Source organism: Marmota monax, unplaced genomic scaffold (assembly GCF_021218885.2).
Source record: "Marmota monax isolate L192 unplaced genomic scaffold, Marmota_monax_Labrador192_F-V1.1 WCK01_AAM20220418_F8-fsc00254, whole genome shotgun sequence".
Lineage (NCBI taxonomy): Eukaryota > Metazoa > Chordata > Mammalia > Rodentia > Sciuridae > Marmota > Marmota monax.
In genome coordinates this window covers 482692-509894 of record NW_026694584.1, presented here as the reverse complement: position 1 = coordinate 509894, position 27203 = coordinate 482692, and the positions used below count along the sequence as shown (strand labels likewise).

The 27203-nt window shown below is 41.2% G+C and overlaps 1 protein-coding gene across 5 annotated transcripts in view; it reads right to left on the bottom strand.

Annotated features, from left to right (window-relative positions):
- Vapa (VAMP associated protein A) overlaps window positions 1-22085 on the bottom strand; it is a 37686-nt gene extending 15601 nt beyond the window's left edge. For 2 of the 5 annotated variants that reach the window (XM_046421408.2, XM_046421410.2), the window contains exons 1-3: window positions 17082-17102; window positions 16474-16534; window positions 2168-2320 (exon numbers count right to left, since the gene is read on the bottom strand). In XM_046421408.2, coding sequence (XP_046277364.1) covers window positions 2168-2320; window positions 16474-16534; window positions 17082-17087 — 220 coding nt within the window. In that variant the 5' untranslated portion in view covers window positions 17088-17102. Of the gene's footprint in view, window positions 1-2167; window positions 2321-16473; window positions 16535-17081; window positions 17103-17621; window positions 20102-21774 lie in introns of those variants that run through there. The other 3 variants (XM_046421409.2, XM_046421411.2, XM_058571845.1) reach the window with 3 other exon arrangements.
- Between the last annotated feature and the right edge of the window lie 5118 nt (window positions 22086-27203).

Sequence of the window (27203 nt, the reverse complement as noted above, 5' to 3'; positions counted from 1 at the left end):
CTTATGATTATCTATAGGCTATAAGGGTGCTCAGAGGTTCCAAGTGGTTTTAAGTCATGCCAAACTTATAAATCCAAAATAAGAAATCACAAAGAATAAACAAGGGCTGGGGGTGTAGCTCAGTGAAGAGCACTTGCCTAGCATGTATAAGGTCCTGGGATCAATCCCCAGAACTAGAATAAAAAAAAAGAAGAAATCAACAATTATAAAAATATATGTGTAGGGTATTATGTAAATTTTTCCCTACTAATCCTTAGATTATTTCTAAAATCTACAGCAGTATCTTCAAAAAGACAAATGGAAGAAATATCTATTATATAAGACAAATTTATCTATAAAGTATGTCTGTGAAGCCCATTAACTCCCTTCATGGTTCAGATTCTTTTTAAGGGCCAAATCCATAGCAGCAGAAAATGCACCAGATAGATGCCTCAGTTTACACCAGTACTTCACCAACCCATCACTACAGGCTCATCACTAGGAACCACAAGTCCACAGATACAAAGAAAATGTAAAACTTGGTATAACTTTACAATGTACACTCTTTAAAAGAAGTGCAGACCACATGATAAAAAGAAATCAATCTCAAAAATACACGTAAGTGTGTACAGATCAGAAGAGCAAATCCACAAAACTATGTGTAACAGGGACAGAAAGGGGAAAATGAAATGAACATGTGGCATAAGGTGTGCAGGTGGCTGCCAGAGGAAGCAGAGGTATGAAGGACTGGTGGAAAGACTCCACACTCAGCCCTAGAAAAGCCTAACTGCTAGCTGGATGGGGAGGAATTAGAAACCAGTGCAGCCATGACTAGTTTAGAGCTTTTCACAATCCAGGTATGAAGAAAATACTCTGGAAGTAGTATCAACTCTCATAAAGAAACATTAATATAGTAAGACTTCAGCAATATGAAACCCTCAAAGCAATAGTTTTAGGGATACACAGGATTCGCTGCACCAAAGAACCATTTTTAACCACATGGACTGAAATAATTCCACCTTCTCCCAATGCAGTTGACAGCTTACAGATGTAGACAGCAATGTGCAGAACACGTGTGTTCCTCTTCCATACTCCCCACACACTTTCCCAAGAGCTCTGGGTTTGCCTGAGCAAGCACAGCTGAAAGCACTTCTCCCAGGCCACCTCAACCCAGGGGCTAGGAACATCAGCTGCAGAGCCTCCTCCAGGTTGTGCCTTGAGGGTCTGGTATCACCAAGACTGCCCATAATTGCCTTGCAGTGAGGTTCTACTTCTAAAAGGGTCTTAGTGGGTCTGCTCCAGGCTCTCATTCTTGGTATAACTTGCTATTTTTAATCTGCTATGGGCTTAAAAACTAGAAAATCAGTAGAGAATTCTCAGCATCTTAGGAATACTCATAAGGATTTACACACCTCTAGGCTATGACCCTGGAGGTGCTCATGTGGGAGAGGGTAAAAATCCACGGGCCATCTACGACACAGTGGGTACTGAGCACTGCTACACAAGAAAAAGTAGAGGACAATCTCGGATCGTGTGAGGCCTAAGGGGCTCCCCACCAGGAAGACATGATTCTCCGTTTCCCAGCTGCCTAGAAGGCAGTCAAGGAGCACAACCTTGGGAAGAAAAGAAACAATCCACAGAGGTGTTAACCACAGCACCAGTACATACTCCACAGCAGGAGGAAGGGGCCTCTATCTGGGGAGAACCAAGTACACTTTGAAACAGCAAAAAAGAGTAATAAAAATAAAATTTCCAAGACATTGTTAACACAATATCAGGCGTAAAGACTCATGTCACTGAATACAACAAGGCAAAAAAGAGGCACTGCACAATTTTAAGCAAAAGAATTAGAACACTTCCACAGCTGCTCATAATGTGTACTATGTAGTGATCTAGTTACCAAAACGGTGTCATTTTTCAAAGACAAAACAAGGGCAGCAATGCAGTGGTGAGGTGCAGGAATCCAGACACCAAGTTTTAAACTGGCAATAATGACAAGTTAGCCTCACACCCCCGCACACACAAGGTGAGAAGTTTTCTGTGGCAATCTGCATACAGGAAGGTAACAGAACATCTTTAAAAACTGTGTCCGTCCCTCCAAATCAAACACCATTAGATAAAGCAAATTTGACACAATCATAAAATGTCAACATTCACAACTGCCTTGACTTCAGGATGAGATTCCCACCTGAAACAGTCACAGTGGACCCTGGGTCAATGATCCCACTGTTGGGCCGAACACAGTACCGCCGAGGTGCCGTAGTCTTCACTTTGAAACACACCTTCCTATCGGACGGATTTCGGAGTTTAAGATTCGTAGTGACTACATCTGTGAAGGGGCCTGTGAGGATTAAAGGGGGAAAATTTTGTTGAATTCACAACAACAAAAGCAATATCCAAAACTTAATAAATATAACCTAATTTATGAATTAATGTCTGTACACATATAAATGTTACCAAATGCCAAGAGCACCTTTCTCCAGGTGTTTTATCTTATTCTCAAGATAAAACAGATCTTACAAATCTGTTTTCTTCACTTCTTAGCACTATTTACAAACCTACAGTGAACATAAATTATTTCTATTTTTTGAAAGTCTTTTGGAAGCTTCAATCTATGAAATAAGCCCACAACTGCATAGTTATAATATGTCCTTACCACATAATGAAAATATCAGGGCAGGCATGGTGGTGCATACCTGTAATCCCAGCAGCTCAGGAGACTGAGGCAGGAGGATCACAAGTTCAAAGCCAGCCTCAGCAAAAAGCGAGGCACTAAGCAACTCAGTGAGACTCTTGTCTCTAAATAAAATACAAAATAGGGCTAGGGGTGTGGTTCAGCAGTCAGGTGCCCCCGAGTTCAATCCCCATGGTCCTCAAACCAGTGCCAATCTTTCAAATTTACTTTAGTAGGCACCCACTGCAAAACTCTACATCTGAAGGCCCCACTCCACCTCCAACAACGTTCTTGCTTCTCCTCCTCAACCCCGACCCAGCCCTGTCTGAGTTAAATCAGCACACCCACTTCCAAGGGAGGTAAGGTGGAAAGATTACAGATACTGTGCTCTTAAAGAAAAGTCAAAGGCATTGTGTGGATTAATTTAGACAGCAAAATTAATTACTTGTTAATTTGGGATCAGAAGATCAGCTTAAAAAATCTGTTCCAATGGGAAGCAATAACCTCACACTCTAAACTGTGAAAACACAATAGGGAATGATTTTAGTAAGAATCAGTTAGTTATAAGTGATGTTTTAAAAAGAGAGGCAGGTAGTTCAGTGGCAGAGCCTGCCAAGCAAGAGGCCCTGGATCCCCAGAACCAAGAAAAAACAAACAAGAAAAGATTAGAAAGGGCTGGGGCTGAGCAGCAGAGCACTGGCCTACCATGCATGAGGCACTGGGTTCGATCCTCAGCACCACATAAAAATAAAATAAAGATATTGTGCCCACCTATAACTAAAAAATAAACATTTTTTAAAAAAGGTTAGAAGGCTAAAACAAAAGAAAACTACTGTAAGGGTTACCTTTTCTTCATTTAAATCATGAACAAAAATAAGCATTTTATAACCAATTTAAAATATTCATATTATGGAACTTCCAATTGAGAAAATTCTCCAACTATGCCATTTTGTTAATGCTACAAAATTATCTAAGACAAAGACTTAAAAGGAGACAAGAAGTGGCATCAGGAAGATGTGAACACTAACACAGTGCTGCCCAATGGAACAGGAGATAAAGCCGACTTCAAGTATGAAGTTCAGATTTTAAGGAAAGTCATTTTAAGTAAAGAAGTCAGTGATTTCATCCGATGCTTAGTCTGTGAGTTAAAAATATTTTCTAAGAAATAAAGATCTGGAATTGGGATGAGAGGCAAGAGATAGAAATGAGAAGAAAATGTAAAAGGCAGAGAACTATTTGAGAAAAGAAAGCATTTTTATGTAAAATCCATCTGATAGAACAGGTCGGCTTGTTTGGGGAGACATGCATACATACACATTCATACACACACTATACATTCGACCTTTGAACTGCTGGCTGAATTACATGGTGAAGGTGATCGTCCAGTCTGTAGACCCTCTCACCCCTGCGCTGTTCCTCAGTTGTTGGCATTTTTTGAAAAGCAAATGTTAACAGCTCTACTCTACAACTGGTATAAGAATAAAGAAGAAAATTCCCATCTGTCCTTTTTACCACATGAATCCACAAAAACATTTTGAAACTTATAGAACTAGGTCTCAAATTCCATTTCTTAACATTCTCAAAGCCCCATAAGTCACTACAGATAATCAAGAGTATAAAAATTTTGTAGCACTATTTTGACTAGGACTCTAACATTAACAGCAAGCACAGACAGGATTTTTAAAAAGCCTAAGTTCTTAGTAAAAGGATAAAAGAATCATTTCAAAAAAAATTTAATTCTGAACAATCCTAGATTTTATAATTGCAAGTTGAATATATAATAATTATCCAAAATAAGACAGGTAATTTTTTAAAAACCACCATGTTATTTTTCATCAAATCCCTAAGAATTAGATATATTCTTCAGTAGTCTTTAAATGCTATGATATTGGTGGAAAAGATGGTGGGATGAGACGGACATCATTATCCAAAGTACATGCATAAAGACACAAATGGTGTGAATATACTTAGCGTACCACCAGAGATATGAAAAAATTGTGCCCTACAGGTGTAATATGAATTGTAATGCATTCTACTGTCATATACAACAAACTGAAATAAAAATAATTTTTTTAAAAAGCTATGATATTGCTATTAGTGATTATAAATCTCCAGGGATTATAGATTCTGGTCTTTCTAGACAAAAAATTAAAATCAAAAAAACTAACATGCCTATGTTGATGCCAATACCATGCCATTTTTGTTACTATAGCTTTATAGTATAATTAATTTAAGGTCTGGCATTGTGATGCTTCCTGCTTCACTCTTCTTGCTAAGGACTGCTTTGACTATTCTGGGTCTCTTATTTTTCCACATGAATTTCGTGATTGCTTTTTCTATTTTTATAAGGAATGACGTTGGGATTTTAATGGGAATCATGTTGAAGCTGTATAGCACTTTGGATAGTATGGCCATTTTGACAATATTAACTCTGCCTATCCAAGAGTATGTGAGATCTTTCCATCTTCTAAGGTCTTCTTCAATTTCATTTATTGTTCTGTAGTTTTCATAGAAGACAGAGACAAACCCACATAAATACTGTTAACTCATACTACACAAAGGTGCCAAAAACATACACTGGAGAAAAGACAGCCTCTTCAACAAATGGTGCTGGGAAAACTGGAAAGCCATGTGCAGCAAAATGAAACTGAACCCCTATCTTTCATAAATATGCACAAAACTCAATTCGAAGTGGATCAAGGACCTAGGAATTAGACCAGAGGAGACCCTGCACCTAACAGAGGAAAAAAATAGGCTCAAATCTCCATCACGTGGGATTAGGCCCCGAGTTCCTTAACAAGACTCCTAAAGCACAAGAAATAAAATCAAGAATCAATAAATGGGATGGATTAAAACTAAAAATCCTTCTCTTAGCAAAAGAAACAAAGAGGTGAAGAGAGAGCCTACATTTTGGGAGCAAATTTCTACCACATGCACATCAGAGCATTAATCTCCAGGATATATAAAGAATTCAAAAAACTTAACACCAGAAAAACAACCCAATTAATAAATGGGCGAAGGTGCTGAACAGTCACTTCTCAAAAGATGATCAATCAAACAAATATATGAAAAACTGTTCAACATCTCTATCAATTAGGGAAATGCAAACAAAACTACTCTAAGATTTCATCTCACACCAGTCAGAATGGCAGTCAACAAGAACACAAACGACAACAATAAGTTTTGGCGAGGATGTGGGGGGAAAGGCACACTCATACACTGCTGGTGGGACTGCAAATTTTTTTTTTTTTTTTTTTTTTTTGCAAACAATCTGGAAAAAGCAGTATGGAGAAGTCCTTAGAAAACTTGGAATGGAACCACCATTTGACCCAGCTATCCCACTCTTCAGTCTATACCCAATGGTGTTAAAAACAGCATACTATAGAAACGCAGCCACATCAATGTTTATAGCAGCTCAACTCACAAGAGCTACACTGTGGAAGCAACCTAGATGCCCCTCAATAGATGAATGGATAAAGAAACTGAGTACATATACACAATGAATATTACTCAGCATTAAAAAAATAATAAAATTATGGCATTTGCAGGTAAACGGATGGAGTTAGAGAATATCATGCTAAATGAAGTAAGCCAATCCCCAAAAAACGAAAGGCTGAATGTTCTCTCTCATAAGTGGATGTTGATCCATACGGGGGTGGGAGGCAGGGGAAAAACATAGGAACTGTGATTGGGCAAAAGGGTGGGAAGGGGGCATGGGGTCAGGAAAGATGGTGGAATGAGATGGACATCATTACCCTAGGTACAATTGACTACACATATGGTGCGACACTACATCGCATACAACCAGAGAAATGAAAAGTTGTGCTGCAATTATGCACAATGAATCAAAATGCATTCTGCTGTCATATATACCTAATTGGAATAAATAAATTTTAAAAAATTAAAATTAAAAACAAGTTACTGTGGCAAGAGAAAAAACTCTCCCCAATTTAAAACAAAATCCTTAACTAGACATGTTAACCTTATGATTCAAATGTAAAATTATCTATCTAATAAAGCCACTTAACAAGTAAATTTGAGATTTTCTCTGCACTATCTTCCTTTAAGCAAGCCTCTCCAAGAGTGTCGCTCCAGGAGACAGCTCACAGTCTGAGCCCATTTTCCTGGTTAAATAGAAAATCGGCCAAGTCTTGACCACCAGGAATATAACCACCACCAGGTTTCAGAGCTTAAAAAACAGGTCTGGTGCTTCTGTGAGATGCAGAGCCCTTGAGAATCATGAAAGCTGCCTCCTACCACAGGCAAACACACTCAGCACATATCCACAGAAGCTGGACACTGATTTCTATGGGTAGCTAGAGTAAGAGAAGGTTAAAGGGGTCAGCTGTGTCACCCCTACCCACGTGAAGCTGGTGAAACAGACTTGGTGAAATCTACCTATATGGAGCTTCAGCAATGAGAAATCCATGACTTACTGAAGTGCTACAAACAGATCCATTCATATACCACTGCACTAATAGGTGTTTTGTTTGGCATTATGACTGGGTGGTACAGCAGGGCAGGTGGAAGACCTCAGCATGGCGGAGACTCTGCCATGCCCAGGCAGGCCGACACAATACTATGTCCGAATCCCATGAAATGTTCAAACACTCTTCCTGCTGAAGTTTGGGTCTGCAGTGTCCCCCAAAGGCCCACGTCCCAGGCCTGGTCCCCAAGACAGTGCAGTTAAGAGCTGGTGAGATCTCAGGCAGTGCAGCCCAGTGGGAGGTCTCGAGGTCACTGGGGACCATAGGGCCCTCCCTCCTCTCTTCACTTTCCCAGATCACTTGCCCTCCACTCCACCAGGCCATCCTACCACTACATGCTCCCCACCAAGGGCCCAAATCAACCAGGCAAAATCGACTGTGGACAGGAACCTCCAGAACTGTGAGTGAAAATAAATCTTTCTAAGTTGATTAACTCAGGCATTTGTTTAAGTAATGGAAAGTTGACTAACACTCTGAAAACTCATATTGGTTGAAAAATCTTTTTCTAAGAATACCTCTGTTATATAAAACAAAATTTTTGTTCTTTTCTTAAAAACTTTAAAAGTTCACCATTACAGAAAATCATTCTACCAACACCACTCGTGATACTTAATTCACCAAGACAACACTTCTCTATCAGCAAGCATTCACCGCACTCCCATATGCATGAGTGTTCTGATTATCAACGTTAAAACTGTCAGCACTATTCAGCAACTTGTCATATTTCTCTTAAATATAAGTAACCCATTACAAGTAGGTACAAGCATCTCACTACTTTATTGTGTCTACTATTGTGCTCATGTCCAAACATTTAAACATTGAAATACAGTTTTCACTAAAATATTTCCTTTTTATTTCTCCCCTATATTATACATACTTAGAGCATTATATTAAATTTTAATTGTGGATGTTGATATGTAATTTTGCATATGAATTGCATTTTGAAATAGTGAAAGGAATGTTATGAAATACAACCATAAAAATGAAATATGGGGTCAAACAGTGTTAAAGAACCACTGCATTAAACCAATAATCTCCTGCTTTACTAAATGAAAACTCATGCTTTGCAGTGCTTCGATGGTTAAGCCGTTGGGAATATCAAGGAAGTGGTTCCCATAAAAGTCCGAATGATAGTCAGACGTATAGCATGAGGAGGGGGTGATTAATGAGAAGAAAGTACAAGCAAAGCTTTCTGGAATACTGGCCAATTTTCTAATTCTCAACTCTGAATGGTCACTGTATATTTTTTGATAATTTTAACTTTCAGATTTTTCTTTAGAATAAAAGAATATTGTTAAAAAGCTGATTAATGTAATTTCTTAAAAATTGAAAAATGCTTAAAAGCAATTTTGATGAAAGTGAACATCTGAAGCAATTTTTGTAGAAAATAAATAGTAATGTTCTGAGAATTTCTGAAACTGAATTCCTATAAAGGAAGAAAGACCTGTCATTTTCCCAAAATGTTTGTTTAGTTTAACATTTAGGAAACAATTATTAAAAACAGTCCATTTTAAGATCCCGGGATAACATCCAACTGCACTGCGTCACCACCATGGAACTTGAAGTGGGTGAGGAAAACCAACACAAATATAAAGATCACACAGCTCTTAGGACCACGATCAAGTCCACTGTCTAACTCAGGTGTCTCATATCTCCTAGCAACATCCAAATTTCTAGTCCCTTCACAATTCTTGACAACTTATTTCCAAGCTCTTGCCAATGATGTGCAGGCCAAGCCAATGGCTTCTGGATACTTAACAGCACCAAATGCAATGAACCAAAGAATAAATACAAGGAGACACATGGCTGACCATACAACTAGCACCAAATATAATCTGTACCTATCTCATGGCTTGTCTCATGTTCCTTCATTACTGTCTTATGTCCTTCATTATAAGCTCCCCAAGAAATAATAAATTCATTCCAAAAAACTGGAGTAATGAACACAGGCTTTAACTTACAGTAGCTGCTCAATATCCACTTGTTGAGTGAACAAACACTAGCAGTATAACTGAATGGCCACATAAATAATTATTAATTAACATGCAAAAAAAAAACCTAACAAAAGTATGCATGTTTTGTTTCAAATGTTATGACTCTAAGTCTCCATTAATCATTTATTCCAACCCTTACATTTTTACTTTCATCTGACCTTTACTGAAACAGGAAAGATAAAGCCCTTGGGAGAACGTCGGATGCTTAGCTCCAATACATAACTCAGGCAGTTGCGGCGACATAGGTAAGGATGCTCCCCATAGATTCTGGCAAACAACTACCACTCACTAAACAGTTTCCCACTTCCACAATGGTTATACTGCTACTAAATATGTACCATTCTAACGTTAACGTAGAACAATTATGCACTATGAAACACATACTGTAAAATAATAACATATACTGTATAATACATGGATTATCTACTAAGAATTTCCACAGTAACCACGGCAGTGACAATGACAGTAATAAGTTTTTACAGCAGCTGGCACTTATTCATGAATCAGAAATTGTGTATGAATGCTCCTGGCCACATCCCCAGCAGTCAGAACCAGGCCCGCACAGGAAGGAGGATTGACACACACTGCTGCACAAACAAGCAGCCCCAGCTTCTGAAGAGACAAACGAGCTCTACTTCTACTCAAAAAGACAGGTTCTTAGAGTACTAAAAACTCCTTTATAAAATATCACTAACCTAATCACAAAAGCATAGATCCTGAAATTAGAGCAAAAGCAAGACCTCATTGTTTTTCTTAACCTTCTAAATACTTAAAAGCTTTAGTTAAACTGCTTACTGCCCAGTTTATTCATACTGTATTATATAACCAATAAACCAATCAGCAGCTTCAGAATTTATCATGAAAAAAAAATCTCCAAAATCCATTTACTATAGAAGTGGTCATTTGAGGAAAAAAAAAAAGTTTTCCACTCTACAGACCTAAAATTGTAGTTCAGAAGCAGCTACTTAGGCAGGGGCCAGGTCCTTTGTTCCTTTCATACCACTTCCACACAGGATAATATTGTCTGGACAAATACTTAAATATGCTTCCATCACCTTCACGTTAAAATAAAAATACTTAAACCAAATTAACTATATTCTCTTCATTTCTTTGGAAAATTTGGAGAGAGAGAGAGAGAAGCTAGCTTCTGTTATCGAGGCCCTATGACTTTTTTTAAAAAAAGTATAATGCAGTATTTTTAAATTCTAAAACCATTAACCAGGTGACTGATCTTGGGCAAATCACTTAACCTCTCTGGCCCAGTCTATAACCCTTTCACTTTGGGATTAACAAAACTGTCCTATTCTTTAACTTTCTAAATGAAAAAGAATATGTATGCATACATAAAATTTTTGAAAAATAACAATGCTTGTGTCAAAGACTGAACATTCAATGTGTGTATGCAACTTGACTACCTCAACTAAAATAAAAACAGGTGGTCCACAATAAAAGTTTAATTTTTATGATCTAGATAGGAGGGTATAAGCAAACAGAAGGAAATGGATATTTTGAGAGAATGTGAAAAACACATTTTTATCAATTTATAATCTAAAGCTGTTGTTAGAGGCAAATATTTATAACTGAGAAAAATGCTCACAGTACATTTATGCCCAGCAAACAAAAGAAATTTATCAAAATGTAAACAGTAGTTATTTCTAAGTTCTAGGTGGTACAACTAGGTAATTTTTATTTGCTTTATCTATTCAACTTTCCATATTAAGCATGGTTTTATAATCAGAAGGGACTTTTAAGCCTGTGTGCTTATTAACTTCATTTGCTCATAAAGTTTTTAATCTGTAAAGTCCTAAGGGAAAACTTCCAAAGATTCAAAAGAGCAGATCTTCCAAAGTTTGTGTTACTCAGGATTTTGGCAGTGGAAACATGAGGCTTAGAAAAATAAGACCAACAGATGTCTCTTCCCTATAGGTTTTATAAAGGAATAAGTAAAATTTTCTTCACAGAGAAAACAAAGCAAGTAGGAAACACACTATAAAACTTATATATACTGTATACCTTAACGTATGGCAGTCACTCCATTCCATGTCAGATTACAGAGTACTAAAAGTATATATGCACATATTCATATATGCACAATCCACACACATGGAAAATACAGAGCTACAAAATTAAAGGCTGTCAAATCAAAGGCCATGAGCAACTTGCCTAATTATATTATGAGCTGATTCTCTTAAAACCCTCTCTCATAATAGCAATTCTGTTTCTAACATCCATATTTTTCTTAATAATTCAATCTAATCACATCCTTAAAAAAGAAAAAATGCATGTTAACTGAACTTTTCCTCCCTTTAAACCTGAATTTATCAAACATTCACAGGTCAAGTTATAAGAAACATCCCAAATGCCAGAGAAGAGCAACTAAGCACACTACAGTATACTAATGATTCATGTCATCAAAAATAATGTCTAAAAGTAGGTTTACTTTATTAAGACATTGGTCTAAATTATTTTTATAAAGTGAAATGTTACACAATCATAAAGTTAAATGTACTTTCAGAAATTATGAAGTCCAATATTATTTAACAAAGATATGTTTTTATTGTGAAGAAGAAAACTGTATAAAGATAAAAACAATTTCATTGGCACAAATGAAGCTCAGTGACCTCACAGGAAGAAGCTGCGTTCAAGAGAAGGGAATTCCTGGGACCACAGATATCTTTGCCCTTTTTCTGCCTCTCTCAACAGGATGCTTCTGCTTGGAGTGGCTCAAACTGGCCACTGTCTCAAAGTCTATAGCCTCCCACCACCTGCTGATAGCTGTATTTAAAGATAAGGCGCCATAATGTCACAGTCAGCTCGTGCCATGCTTCGTGTCCCTTTCCTTGTGTCCACATGGGGGACTTGCTCAGAGACAAGATGGTCAAGCATTAACCTATGCACAGCTTCCCCTATTCTTTAAGTACGTCTACTTAACAACACCAAATACAATATAAATGCCATGTTAATAGTTGTTATACTATTAAGGAAAATTGACAACAAAAAAGTCTATTTGTTCAATATACACATATTATTTTATAAATATTTTCAAGCAGTTGGTTGAATAGCAGATGTAGAATCTGTGAATAGAGTCGACTTTTTTTTATAATCCCTTACACATGATTTTGTTCTTCTAATTAAAAAAAAAAACTACTCAACAAGACTGGACTTAATGATTTCTGAAAAATGTTCAACTTTATAATTCTGACACATACTTCAGTTTATAAAAATAATGCAGAACAAGCTGCTCACTGAAGCAATTGACACTCTTTATAAACAGACCTACCTGGCTCTTTAATATAATCATGGGCAGGAGCCATTCTGAGAGAAGTACATATCCCCAAATCCATCTACTAAGATTCCCTCACAGGACCACCAACTGATAGCAAGGATAAGAGGCAAAAGACACATTTATGTAACTGTGACTTAACTGTTTTAAGTATTTATTAATAAAACTTACTTTTATCTAGATTTGATTTGTGAATTGTAATTGGATGTGTCAATTTCAAAAACAGATTCTCCAAAGATTAATAAATACATTTGTAAGTAGCATTGCAATGGGAACAGTCTGGCCAAAATAAACAATGTGTGTATTCAAGGGGGCTGAGACAAGCACCAAGTTTTAAAGGCAAAATAAGGAGCGTCATAAATTATCTTTAAACAATAACCCTTGGCTACCAGGCTTGATAACAAGATGGTAGCAGTTCAAGGCCATATAGGCAGCTGCTGGGCAGACATCCTCTCAAGTGGCCTGTGTGCAAGACTGTGGTTCTGGCAATTTCCAGCACGAGCACAAGGCCCCTCCTTCACAGCCTCCCGGCTTTACTTTTTGTTGTTGTTAGGGTTTGACAAGTGACTATTAAGAGTCTAACAACTTACACAGGTAGCTGTAAACATTAGATTTGTTTCTTATTTACCTTTACAGACCTTTATTACAAAAGATTTCAGACTACATAATACTTGTTAATGAAAAGAATATATAACAAAACCTTTGTTTCAATCTCTCAAAGCTATCAAACTGAGTAAATCAATTATCTTGTTTATTATATTATAAAAAGAGCTACAAATTCTCTGTAGAAACTGTCTTAAAACACAGAAAAGGAAAATGGATGAAAACAAGACACCCTAATCCTGAAGTTGGGCTAAAGACTGCTAACTAACACTCTTTGCTTTCTGACCTTTTTTCTCCTTATAAAAAAACGGCTCATATTTATGCAGCTTTCCAACAGGAGATAAGGGTGTCACCACTGATCATCGGATTACCAGAAGTATAAACATGAAGCAATACCACTTGCGAAGCACTTTTACCACAAAATATTGAAACCTGAATCTAATCCAGCCCTTGAATCTACCTCAAAACTTATGAAAAAATCATGTAAGATATATCCAGAATTTGAGACTCTCTGCTGGACAACTGACGGGGTCTTTTCAACAAATCAATGGCATGATTTAAAAAAGGTGGCGGAAGTCACTGCCTAAGATTTAGACACATAACAACCAAATGCAATGCACACCGAAAAACAGAAACAACAGCATAAAAAAAAAAAAAAAAAAAAATCGGGCTGGGGATGTGGCTCAAGCGGTAGCGCGCTCGCCTGGCATGCGTGCGGCCCAGGTTCGATCCTCAGCACCACATACAAACAAAGATGTTGTGTCCGCCCAAAACTAAAAAATAAATATTAAAAAAAAAAAAAAAAATCAACAAACCTATTAAACAGATGCTGTTAAAGAGTTAGTGCAGGCCCACAATTCCAACAGCTTGGGAGGCTGAGGCAGAAGGATCATAAATTCAAGGCCAACCTGGGCAACTTAGCAAGACCCTGTCTCAAAAAAACAAAATAAAAAGGACTGGGGATGTAGCTCAATGGTAAAGCAACCCTGAGTTCAATTCCCAGTACCAAAAGAAAAAAAAAAAAAAAATCAGTGCTGGCTTCAGATGATAACAGTAACATGATTACACAAAGAAAATTTCCCATTTTTTGTTGTCAGAAAATGCAAACTCAAAAGGACAAGATTTGTTTTATTATACAAACACAAACACAAATAAGTATGATAAAAAGTTAATGATTAAATTTATATTAAGGTAAGGCAGATAGGTTTGTACATTTTTATAAAAAGTTTTTATAAATTTTTTCTTATTTTTGGTACCAGGGATTGAACTCAGGGGCACTCAACCACTGAGCCACATGCCCAGCCCTATTTTATACTTTATTTAGAGACAGGGTCTCAGTGAGTTGCTTAAGCGCCTTGCTTTTGCTGAGACTGGCTTTGAACTCCCAATCCTCCTGCCTCAGCCTCCTCTGGAGATGCTAGGATTAGCTGGGATTACAGGCATGCCCTACCATACTAAGCAAATTTAAATTTTTAACTGAGTAATCAGTCATATTTCAGTTCTAATAAACCCAGTGAACAAGCATTTGCAAATAATAGTATTTTTATGAATGTTTTCATGCTTCAAAGAAAGCAAGACTCTCTTACCTCTGAAAAGCAACTAAGACTTCATTGAGTAGTTTAGGTAAAATACAAAGGCTCCGTAGTTCAAAGCCAGCCTCAGCAATGGTGAGGCGCTAAGCAACTCAAGAGTGACCCTGTCTCTCTAAAGAAAACATAAAAAAGGGCTGGGGATGTGACTCAGGGGTTAAGTGCCCCTGGGTTCAATCCCTGGTACAAAAAAATAAAAATAAAAATAAAAAAGATGCAAAGGCAAGAGAAAGAAACGGGGAATACCTACCCTATGAGAAAATGTTAAAAAATGTCTGCTAAGAGACTGTTTCCACACATCAGCACTGCCCCATTAAAAAAGCCTTCAGGGAAACTTACAGGGAGAGGAAATGGAGAGATGAAAGTCAGAGGGTACCAAGTATCAGAACCAGTCTAGATCTAATGCGCAACATGACCAACACCAACATAAAAATTTTCTGTACTTAGGATTGCAGCTAAATGGGTAGATTTAAGTGGCTCTTCCCACAAAATAAAATGAGAGAAAGAACAAACTGTGTGAAATGAAGGGATATATTAATTTGTTTCACTAAAGTAACTATTTTACCATCTTTATGTATCCCATTAGCATCACGTTATATACCTTGAATATATACAGTAAAATTGAATTTTTAAAAGAGGAGAACTGGTACAGTAAATAAACAATGATATTACCAACACTAATAATCAGAAAACACTAAATTTTGAAAAATTTAAAATCAAGTTTTCCCCATTCTTGTATGTAGTAGATCCCCACCATCCTTGGGGAATATGTCCCAAGACCCACAGGGATTACCTGAAATGAGAAAAGTACCAAACCTTGTAATTAATGCTTTTTTCCATCTTAATTAAGCAATTATCACACAGTTTCATACTTTGTGGTATTACAGCAAAACCAGCACAATTTATTTTTCCTTCTTTAAATTTTCATAGACATGATTTTTTTCTTATGGTAGATCTTAGCAACCTCACCATATGATTTTATTTCTCTGTCATCAAGTCAAAAGTTGTCACCTTTCACTTAAAGGAACACTTTATGAACTCTCTTCAGCATCTGAACTGCCTGGACCCCACACTCTGGTTCCTTAGGGCCATTATTAAGCAAAATAATGGTTATTGGAACACAAGCACTGCAATAGCCACACCCTGATAAGGAAACAGCTCCCCAGTGACTTAACAGGTAGACACCACATCCAGTATGGAGATGCTGCCACCCAAAGGGACTGGTCAGGTCCCAGGTAGCAGAACAGGACAGCACAAGACTTCGTCTCGTTACTCAAAATCGCATGAAATTTAAACTTTTGTGAATTATTTATTTCTCGAATTTTCCATTTAATTTTTTGGGACCCAAGTTGGTCAGAAGAAACTGAAGCCACAGAAAGTAAAAACCACTGATATAAAACCACTGATGGAGGTAGTGGAAGACATTTCTATTTTTCCACTTCATAGAAAAATGCCATTTTCTTTTTGTACACAGTGAATGCCAGAACACGCAAAAAATCACCTACAAAAAGTACAAAATTGAAACCATCTACCTATGAGGTTAGTCAACTCTTTATAAAATACTCCAGTAACTACTTTCTGGAACAACAAAATTTTAAAAAACACAACTGTTTGCAACAGGAAGATGAAAAACCTGAGGGAAAAAAAAATCCAAGATTTTTAAAAATGGGAATTATAGGTGAAATCATCTAAGTTTTATAAATCCAATAAGCATTTGCTGGGCGATTATTTATGATGCCAGATCTTGTTACCATGGATACAAAGATAAATAGAAATGGGTATATCCTCACAGCATAATCTGGGAGAGAAAATTATGTAAGCATAAATACTAAAAAGTACCATTAATGTGAAATGTGAAAAGTACCATTGTTGTAGTAAGCACAAGCTTCAGCAGTGGCGTGAAAAAGACAGTGACCATCTTGAACCTGGGGAACATCACAAAAGTGAGTCTTGAACTGCAGACTGCCTGACAAATAAGAGGCAGGCCATTATTCCAAGGTAAAGTGCAAGAGCTCTTGCAAACATCTCGCATCAGCCTGAAGTGTTTGGGAAAATGGTTTCATACAGCCAGTTAGGGCAGAAGAGAAAGTAGTCCCTAAGGTTAGAGGGGTAGGCAGGGATCTTGGACTTTCCCAAGTACATAAAGGGAAATACTTGTTCTTTAACCTATTGAGCAACAACATCAGGCTTTACTTTTTCAGAGAGTAGTTCTTGCAGTGGTGTGGAAGTCAATCTAAAGAAATGACTGCAGAGAAAAGGACCAAGAAGAAAAGATGAGATAATCATCTGAAATAAGGAAATCGCCCCCAAAGTTCAGATGTCACTTTTGAGTTAACATACCCTATAACCACAGGCCTACTGGGTACCTTCTCAGAATATCCTGAAAGGACCTAAACACATGAATCTCACCTAATGAGACCTTGATCTTCCCCCTACCCCCTCCCACATGCTCCTAAAGGAAACACAACTGACCTTCATCCAGACTCCAGTTTCTTCGCTGGGACAGCACCACCAGGTATGGAAGTAGAAATCCCAGAAGAGCATCCCATGACTTCAGCCCTTCTATAGGCCCATGTCTAAAAGACCCCAAATTTCACTGTGGTGACCTCTGAATTTCCCATCACCACTCCTCAGTCCTGTGGCACCTCTGGCCAGGACTGCAGCTGCTGCCTGCTCTTTCTTTCTCACGTTTAATTTTGACTTGCATTGCAAAATACAACCACGGATCTGATGTTACTGGAGTTCCTCTGCTGTTACTGCACCTCCCATACCACATGGTACACTTACGAATCCATCAATGGGCTGGGCTCAGTGGTACAGCACTTGAAAAGCACGTGTGAGGCACTGATTTGAGTCTCAGCACCACATAAAAACAAATAAATAAAAGTGTTGTGTCCACTATAACTAAAAATATTAAAACTTAAAAAAAAGAATCCATCAGTGGCTTGAGATAAAAATGATTCTCCACATTTAGCTCATTTTGGTCATTAACAAATGGAATACCACACTGACCTCTTTCAGTCTTCAAACTCCCAGGTTCCTTCCCACCACAGGGTCTTTGCACATGCATTCTCCTTTCTTCTTCCTCTAGGTAACTTCTGCTTGTTCCTGCACTCTCAGTTCAACTGGGACAGCTTTCCCAGACCAGATCCAAGTCCCCTGTCTTAAATTCTCAAAGCACCACATCTTCATAGCTACATTTCATTCATCTCAATATTGGTTTATTATACATCTCTCCCTTAGAATCACCCCATGAAAACAAGGATTGTGTTTAGCTCACAACTATAATTCAAATACTTATCTGGCATATAGCACTCAAATTTAATGCAATTATATTAACTAATTAATTAGATTCATGATTGAATGAATTTAAAAATCAATTTAGAAGCAGAGATACATTAAAGGGGACAGGGTCAAGGCAGAAACATTTTAATTATTAGGTGTGCAAAGTCAAAATGTCTCCTGTATGAGTAATTGTGTCACTAAAAAATAAAAATTAAAAATATACAAATATGGGGGTAGTGGAAAAATAAATACACACAAAAAAGAGTAGGCTTAAGCAGTGGGGGAAAGTACTAAATGTTGATTATGAGCATCTAAGGAATATTCAAATTCAAATGGTCAATAAGTTGTTAAGAGTATGCACTCTTGACTAAAGTCTGAATTAAAATACAAATTTGGGTGTATATCAGAATGTACAGAAGAGAAAACCTCAAAATAAGGAGAACTCAGAATGAGATAAAGATGAAATCAAGCTAGAGTCTAAAACAGCATTTAAGAAAAAGGACATAATAAGATTTTTTTAAAAAAAAGAGCAAAGAAGAAAATTAGAAGGCAATGTTGTAGAAGTCAAGAATTGGGTTTAAAAAAATCATAGGTAATATTAACTGCCAAAGAAAGGTCAAGGGAGAAAAAAAAATTGTAAATGATCAATGCAGTTGGCAATCAATAATTATCACGACAGACATGACTACAGTTGACTGAGGAGTGAAGAGAGGTGAGGAGCCAGAGAGACACTGAATGTGGACTATGTGTCTGAATGCAAAAGAAACAAAAAACCAGGAAGGGCACAGACTAGGAGTTGCAGGTCAAGGAAATACTTTATTTGCTTATTCTCAAAATGAAAGACTTTGGTGTACTTATGTGTTAAAAGGAAGAGGCCAGTGGCTGAAAACATGAGGGAAAATATCTGATGGAACACAGTCTAAATATGAATCACAAGGGATTTTACCTTAACCAGCTTTAAAAAAAAAAGGAACCAAGAATCTTAGAGATAAGAGGTGTTTCTGTATCAGGGCAAGAAACTGTGGATGTAAATATGGATAGCTGCAGATGGACAGGTGTTCCAGAGGGGGCAGCTTAAGAATCATACGAAAAATTTTATCCTGTGGACAACAGAGATACTTGACAATAGAGACACTTGGAATAATAAGATGACACTTTATGTTTTAAGGAAGTGGTGGTGGGGGGGGGTCACCCCAAAGGTTTGGTGTAGCCAATATGAAATGGAAGGGTCTTCTAGAACCACCTGAAAGTATGCTAACTGTTCAGTAGAGTATTCTTCTCCTCGCTGTGCTACTTCTTACTCCAAGTGTACAGGTCCCTGATCCCTCTGACAGCTCTATTCTTGCTTTGTATTGTTATGGGCCATTTCATCACAATGATTTTGTTCTATTTTCCTACTCTCCCTGATAATTAAGAGGAAGAACATATCTGGAATTTGTTTTAGCATTTTCTAAACTTTCTTCAAATTTTCCTCCTTAACTGCTAACAGAAAAATAAATGCTGCCTAACACAAAGGAAGAAACATTATGAGGTAAAAAATTTAAACAAAAAAATTAGTTCCACATAAAATACCAAATTTCAAATCTAAATTCCAAATCAAATTCCTGCCAGGGTTTAATCACACAATTTAAAGAAAAACAGATAAATATCTTGGTCTTTTTACTAACATGGCCAAAGATCTACTTCAGAATTCGCTGCCATGGTTAAAGCACTTCTGCATATTACTGATTACATAAAAAACAATATAATTTTTTCAAAATACTGAGGTATGCAGAAAACTTCCTATTACCAACTTCTCCAAAATTGTACAAGGTGCTGAAAACTCATCTCAAGATGATCATATAATGCACATAAAAGAAAAAACCACCCAATTTCAGAATGATTAAATGAGACACTCCTGGAGAAATTATCTTAGTCAAATGTAGAATCAAAACAATTAAAATAAACCTACTAGAAGATGACCACTGGATTTTGCAAAACTATCTTGTAACAGACCTTCACTTAAACTAAAAAGTTGTAGGTTGACTCAAGTCAGTTAAATAATTTTATTACACCATCATTAAACTGAGCACAAACACTGTAGATTCCAAGTCTCCCCACTTATTGCTGAGCTGTTGAAAAACAAAGGTTTCCATCCCAACTATTTACCTTTAACTACAAGAGTGACATTAAAAATCAGCTGGCACCAAATGTCAACTATTTCACCCTTCTCTTTCTTCCCCCTCCATCCTCCCCATCCCCCCACCTTTAAACAGAAGCACAGACTCCTGGACTTTCAAGGATGGGCTTGGCATTCTCCCTTCAGTGCTTACTCAACCACTCCCTTGCCCACCTTCCCCAGCAGCTGAAAAGAATCTTCCTTGAAGACCTCCTTAACCAGGGAAATAGGGCTGGGTTCCTCCGACATGCTTGTGAACGCCTGTCATCTGTCTCTCTTCTGTCCCTCTCACCAGTCTTGGAGTTCTTTATAACTCAGAATGGTCACACAGAACAACCTCTTCTGGAGTCCTAGCTATGATTTTTCAATACCCAAAGAGAATGACACATAGGGATAAGACCATGTAATGTTTTATGTTTTTTTTCTTAAACTTACCTCACCCCTGAAAGTTACCGTGCAGGGTGGGTTTGGGTGCCTTTTTAAACTTGCTTCTGCACTACTTACTCCCTATGACAACATTACAACTTCGCTAGAGAATCCTTGAAACTGTAGTAGGCATTTCCTGGCCTAAAACTAGCTTTAGATTTAGAGGCTTCTGAGAGATTCCTAATGACCACACATTCATGGCTACTGGTCGGAAAAAGTTCCTCTGTAAACGAAGCCTGTCAAAACATAAAAGCAAACTACACTCGAAAAACACATCATAGAGGTTCACATTAAATTCTTTATGCTTAAGGTAAGGGCTGCTTTAATGAAAGTCATCTCAAGACCTTTCAGATCTCTGCCCCAGATAAAACTACGCAAAATCACCCAACGAACACAAGTCTGCTGCAACTAAGTGCACTCACCGCACCTCGGAATATTAAGAGCCGAGTTAAAACTAAACCCTCGGCTCACAAGCAGTTCGCTGGCTCCCACTCAGAGCCCGCAACGTGAATGTCATTCTGAGAATGCCAGAACCAAAGTTCGTTTTTTAATTCCTAAAACTACTTAAAAATGTTCCTGTGTTAACAACCCAGTTGTAATTATTTGGACGCAATCCAGTGGTAATTGATTTTCCATGTACCCCTGGAAATGCTTGGCACCTCGCAAAACCCATCTCCGCCTCGTTCCCGAGCTGAACCCTCCGCTGTCTTCCCAGCCGGCGTCGACCGCAGCAGGCCAGGGCTAGCTAACTGCCCTCGGGCTCCACTAGCGCCCTCGACACGTGAGGAACAAAGCCACTCCCCGGAGTCCCCCAAGTCCCCTCCACCGCGCGGCGCGAGCGGCCCGGATTCCACGAAGGTCACGGGCACTCCGCTCCCTCCCCGCTGGGCGGCACGGCTAGCGACACCTCGTCGCGCTCCGGGAGAGCGGCTCCGGACCCGGCGCCGGGGCCGGGCGGGGGCGAGCGCCGGCCCTACGCCCTCCGCACGGCGCCGCCCCACCCCGCCGGCGGGGCCCGCACGGCCCGCACTGCACCGCCCGGCGCTCGCGCCCGCCGCCCACGCCCGGCCGCCGCCGCCTCGGCCCGGGACGCGCGGCAAGATGGCGGCGGCGCCTCCGCCCGCTCCGCCGCGCCTGGCCGGGCCTCGCCGCGCGGGGCCACAGGAGGCAGGGCCGCGGGGAGGGCGCGGCCGCGGCCAGGGCGGGCCGGCGCCGCGGAGGGGGAGCCGGGCGCGGCGCGGCCCGCAAGGCCGCCCAGGCCCGCCGCCGCCCGTCAGCCCGCGGCCCGCAGCCCACCTTTGAATTTGAGGTCTGTGGGCGGGTCGAGGACCAGGATCTGCTCGTGCTTCGCCATGGACCCGGAGGCGGACGCCATCGGAGGCAGCGCAGAGCGGGGGCGCGCCCGCGGCGGCGGTGTGCTGCTGGGCGGGACGACGGCGCCGCTCGGCCGCGCTAGGACGGGGCCAGCTCCGGGCGCCTGGGCCTCGACGCCTGTCGCCCTGTCGCGGCTCCGGTGGCCGGCGCTAGGTCCGCAGCTCCGGTCTCACAACTGACTCAACCCCACACCAGCCGCCGCGGCCACGCGCACTGCGATCCTCGGCGCCCCACGTGACAGCCCCTGCGTGCCTACGTGCGCGCCCTGGCGGAGGCGCGCCCCGCCCCCGAGCCAGCCCGGTGCTGCGCGGCACGGGCTGCTGCGCTTGCGCACTCCCGCCTGCCGCTCCCGGCGCCCGCTGTCAAGGGAACGGGCGTGACAGGGGACGGGGCGGGGCTCAGCGGGGCGCCGCGCACTGCAAAGGCACGGTCCTCCGTCACGTCGAGCTTGGAGTTTGAACCTAGAGGACCTGCGATGGTGGCACATGACTGCCAGTGGAAACGCCTGACGCAGGAGAACGTGGTCGGGCAGCGCCGCGCACTACGACTCCCAGCATGCCCCGCGTGGGCGGGCCTCAGCGCGCCGGCGCCGTCCAGTCGCGCGGGGGCCGACGGGAGGTGCGGTGGCCGGGGTGGGGAAGGAACGGGGCCGCCGGGAGATGTGTCTTCCCGGGCCGCTGGGGAGTAGAGTTCGCCGACGCCGCTGTGGCCCGTGGCAGCTTTGGGTCTGCGCCGTGAGGGAGGTGTGTGCAGACTTCGCCGCGGCCTCCTCGGCGTGTGGCCCGGTCCCGCGCTCAGCCCCGCGCACCTCCGGGTCGGGTCCCCTTGGTCCCCGCGGCCGCAGCACCTCGTGCTAGGAGCGGACGTGCGCTGGGGGACCGACCGGCCCGCTAGGGTGGGAGGAAACAACTTCTCTGGCTATGCCCCGCGGTGGAGGGAACCTAGACGGCCGCCACGTCCACGTGCTGCAAAGAACCCGTCTGCGTCACGGGGTCGCTGCAGCACGCGGGGCCCGGAGAGGAATTCCCGCAGCAAAGCCGGTGGCCGGGCACTCGGGGACAGACGGGTGGAAGAAAGGGACGTGCGGGGGGGCGGGGGGAGCGTCGCTGTGCTTTCCACTCCGCGTGGACCTAAATCCACGAGCCACCAGGATAGAAGGACGTGTTGAGGCCACTCCCGTGCAGGGGCAGCCCAGACCCTGGAAGCCCCGTGGACAGAACTGGCGCCCAGGTGGCCGAGCCCAGCGTCCGGAGACCTCCGGCCGGAACTCTCAGGGGACTGCCCGCCCAGGGTGGGCTTTGGCCGTGGAAGCCCCGGAGGGGCACTTAAGCAGTTCGAAAAACGTGCCAAATTCACCTCTGTGTCAGATTCTTTTTATTCACAAGATTTATTTTGAAATCGTACACTTATTAAGGGGAGGCTTGTGATTTGTTTCCTAAGGTGCCGGTTGACTGTCAGCCCAGGGAAGATTTCCCATGTATTTAGCTGTGCACCGGCCATCCCGACAGTCTTCACCAACTCCCACTTTGCCGGCCTGAGAACCCTCCCTCGGGCAGGCTAGCACCGGTAAGACCGGCCCTCCACGGCTGAATACACCCCTCTTACCAGGAAGCCTTTTGGAATCCTGGGCACAAACTTCCAGTTAGCAGGACAGCATAGGAGGATGTCCGGTCACGCCCCTGTGGGACTATGGCTGCCGGTTCACCACAGGGCTTAGTGGGAATCCTGAACTGGATGGGTTCCAGTTTGCAGGCTACATCGTTAAGAAATCTCTGCTCATTGAAGTCATTTACCATTGGATTCAACTTTTTCTCTTCTCATTATTGCTCCAAAGATCTTGTAGGTATAGTCTCAAGGTCTATAAGAATTTACGTAACTCATATTCTAAGAGTTACATGAAACATCTTGGAATTAACCCCCATTACTATTTTAGGGCTTTGCAGGAATAATGAGTCAGAGTCCTCCTGAATTATCTACCTCTCATCAAATAGTGCACTGTTTAAGTGGTTTGTGCTTTGGTAATATTAATACCTTTCTTCTAGAAGTGCAAAGAACTTTATAAATACCATCACACACCGCTCAGAACAACTTTATAACTTTTGTTATAAAAATGAAATGAAAACTCTGTTACTAACAGCTAAACCGTAGGGGAAAGTTGCCCAATGTAACATTCTGTTCATTTTTGTTGTTCCCAAAGCCACCATAAAATGACATCCCAATGATCAAGGCAATAGTTTTAAATGTGATTGACATCTATTGTTTAACATGTGACAGGGAGCTAATGTTCATTCTCTTTGCTCTTTTCAGATTGATTAATGCAACACAGGTCTCAAAATATATTCATTATCTATATATACACACACATATATACGTATCATTGAAGTATATATACACAGACATATTTATATGCTTTTGAGCTTATTTCTCTAGCTAATTTTCATGAGACTAAAACGTATGGAATCCTTGATTTATTTCAACTTGTTCAAGTCACTAACAGTATTCACTTTTGGGTAGATTATCTTTTATGGGTTTGGCTACATTTTAAGAAAAAATTTCTAGTATAGTGGTATCAGTATACACCCATCTTCTTCCCTACAGTTAAACAAGTTTTACCATAGAAGTGCTCTGTAATTATGAATTTATGAACAATTCTCTGAGTAATTCCTTTCAAGGTACGTACTTCCAATAAATATTAAGCAGTTGCAAAGTATGTTGGTAAAAGTAACTTGGGGCTGAACCACTGAGTCCAAGTTCTACTTCCCCTGTGTGATCTTGGCAGCTTGCTTCACCTCTCTGTACCTGTTTCACGTTGTAAAATGAGGATAATCACAATGCCTACATCCTAGGTTTACAAGGATTAAATGAATCACCACACATGAAGGACTTGGAGTATGCCTGGCCCAGCACTGTTACCTTATTATTGTGTTGAATCTTAAATTTTTGCTGTGTACTTGGCACCTGGAAGCTTCTGGTGACTAGTGATAAGACAGGGTTCCTTCCCTTAAAGGCCTACATTCAAGGCTGAAAAAATGGAATACCAACCCCACAGTTATTTTATTTGAATTGTGAACATTAGGAACAGAAGTCTAGGGTGGCAAGAGAATGTTCAGGGGGAAATGAGCAGAGATTTGGAGACATCACCTTTGGAAAGTGACAGGAAATGTGTTCTGAAGGATTCATGGACATCCCAGGCAAAGGAACCTGTATGAGGACCGCACTGGACCTAGGAAGGCTTGTTTTGAGTTACTGAACAAAGTCCTGTGGGCCCTGGGAATAAGGTGAGGAGGGAATACCAGGAGTTAAGGCTGAGAAGTCGAGCTCAGCAGATGATCAGAAGCCATATTAAGAATTTGTGTCTTTATCATTAGAAAATAGGAAACTGTGGCAGGGTTTACACAATGGAGTCATATGAGCAATCTTTGAAAGGTCTCTTGGCTACCATGTGGAGATCAGATTAGCGTAAGAGAGCTGTTGGCAACGCTGCTGTAGTTTAGAAGAGGACAGTGTTGGAGAAGTTGGTGGCTGGCACTAAGGCAGATACAGTGGAGATAGATAAACATTTGGGTGGATTTGGGAGATCTTTCAATGGTGGAATCAATGACCAATCAGTTATTGATTAGTTATAGGGGGGAAGGGAAAGTGAGACGGTGGGGCTCCCTTCCTCTGGCTTGTGCAGGTGGGCAGATGATGGTGTCATCCACAGGACAAGATTCTGATATTGGATGCAGCAGAGGGAAGATAGGGAGGCTAACTAGATGTAAGCTAGCAGACATTCCTGAGAAATGTTGCATAAGTGACTGGATGTTCTGGCTGGAGTTCAGACCAAGGAACAGTTCTGGGCTGAAAACTAAAACTTCATGCTTGGCACTTGATGTCCTGGGCCATAGTGTGGATGAATGCCATCATCTAAGACAGAAATGAAGAGACTTTTCAACTGCAACTATTGTATATTGCATTAACTCCCAGCAGCTCAAGAGGCAGAGGCAGGAGAATCACAGGCTGAAAGCCAGCCTCGGCACCTCAGCAAGGACCTTAGAAGCTCAGCAAAATCCTGTCTCTAAATAAAATATGAAAAGGGCTGGGGACATGACACCCCTGGTTCAATTACCATATGTATCTATATATCTCTCATTAAGTAGAATAAGTCAGCCCTTTTGGCTTCCTCTGGGGATGCCTCCTGTATTGCAGAGGTCAGCTGCTTTGTAGCTGGGATCTTATTCATGAAATAGATCCAACGGTGAGATACCCTTGTGTGAGATTTGGAATTAGAATGCTCTGGAGGCCATTGTTCTGTCCCTCCCAGCTATTTTCCTGCACAGAGCACAGAGACATGAGGTTTTCTTAGCAACATTCCAGTGCTCACTTACCAGCTTCCTGGATACCAAGAGCAATTAACTGGTGCAAGTTCAACAGAAGCTGTAACACCAGAAGCAAACAGTGGCCCCAGTGTCCTGACTTCTGGATCAAAGGTACGGGTGTGTCTTCAAGTCACCAGTTCCAGGGCAGCCTCCTTGGGTGGGAGCCCTGATGAGACTGTTCAGTCTTGTCCTGAGAGCCATTCCTGGGGAACCCACTCTGGGTCCTATCCCTCCAGGCCTCCCAACAATTTTGTGAGCACTTGTCACTCATCCTGCTTGTCATATCTGGACGGTCAAGAGCGAGTTGTCAAGAGGCCAGGAGAAGACTAGGAGGGAGCTCGCCAGAGCAGAAACCTGCCCACTTGTCCCATAAGGCCACACCTGGAAAACACTCACCTGCAGAATGGGGGTGACGAATGAACACAGTACACACCTGCAGCAGACCCACACAACACTGATAAGGAGCCAGAATGTGCGCAAGGCCAGCAAGAGCACGGTGATGCTGTGCCCCAGAGTTACATAGGCTCATTGCAGCATATTATCAGGCGTCTACAAGAAACAAAGTTCCGTAGAGAAGGCTGATGGAAGTGTCACCCTGTAAAACCAAAGCTGGAAGACACTTGTCCTGAGGACTTGACCTTGAATGTGTAGGTGAAGTAAAAACTGTAAGATCAGCCATCTTTATTGGTGAAAAAGTCATTTGAAGAACATGCGTTCCCCTGTTAACCTTTTCTACTGTGGAAGCAGTGTGTGCTTATTGTGACAATGACACACCCAAAGGCATAAACACAACTTCCTCCTACATCTGCCAGTTCCCACTCCCCCTGAGGTAGCCAGTGTTAACTACTGGGGGATGTGTCACACCCCAGCCTTACCCACACCTGTAAAAATATAGCTTATTGCTGTTGCCACCATTGTCTACACATGCAGTTCTAGCTCGTGTGGTGGGAGTGCCTTGTTCACCTGATGGTGCATTAGACTATCTGACCAGGT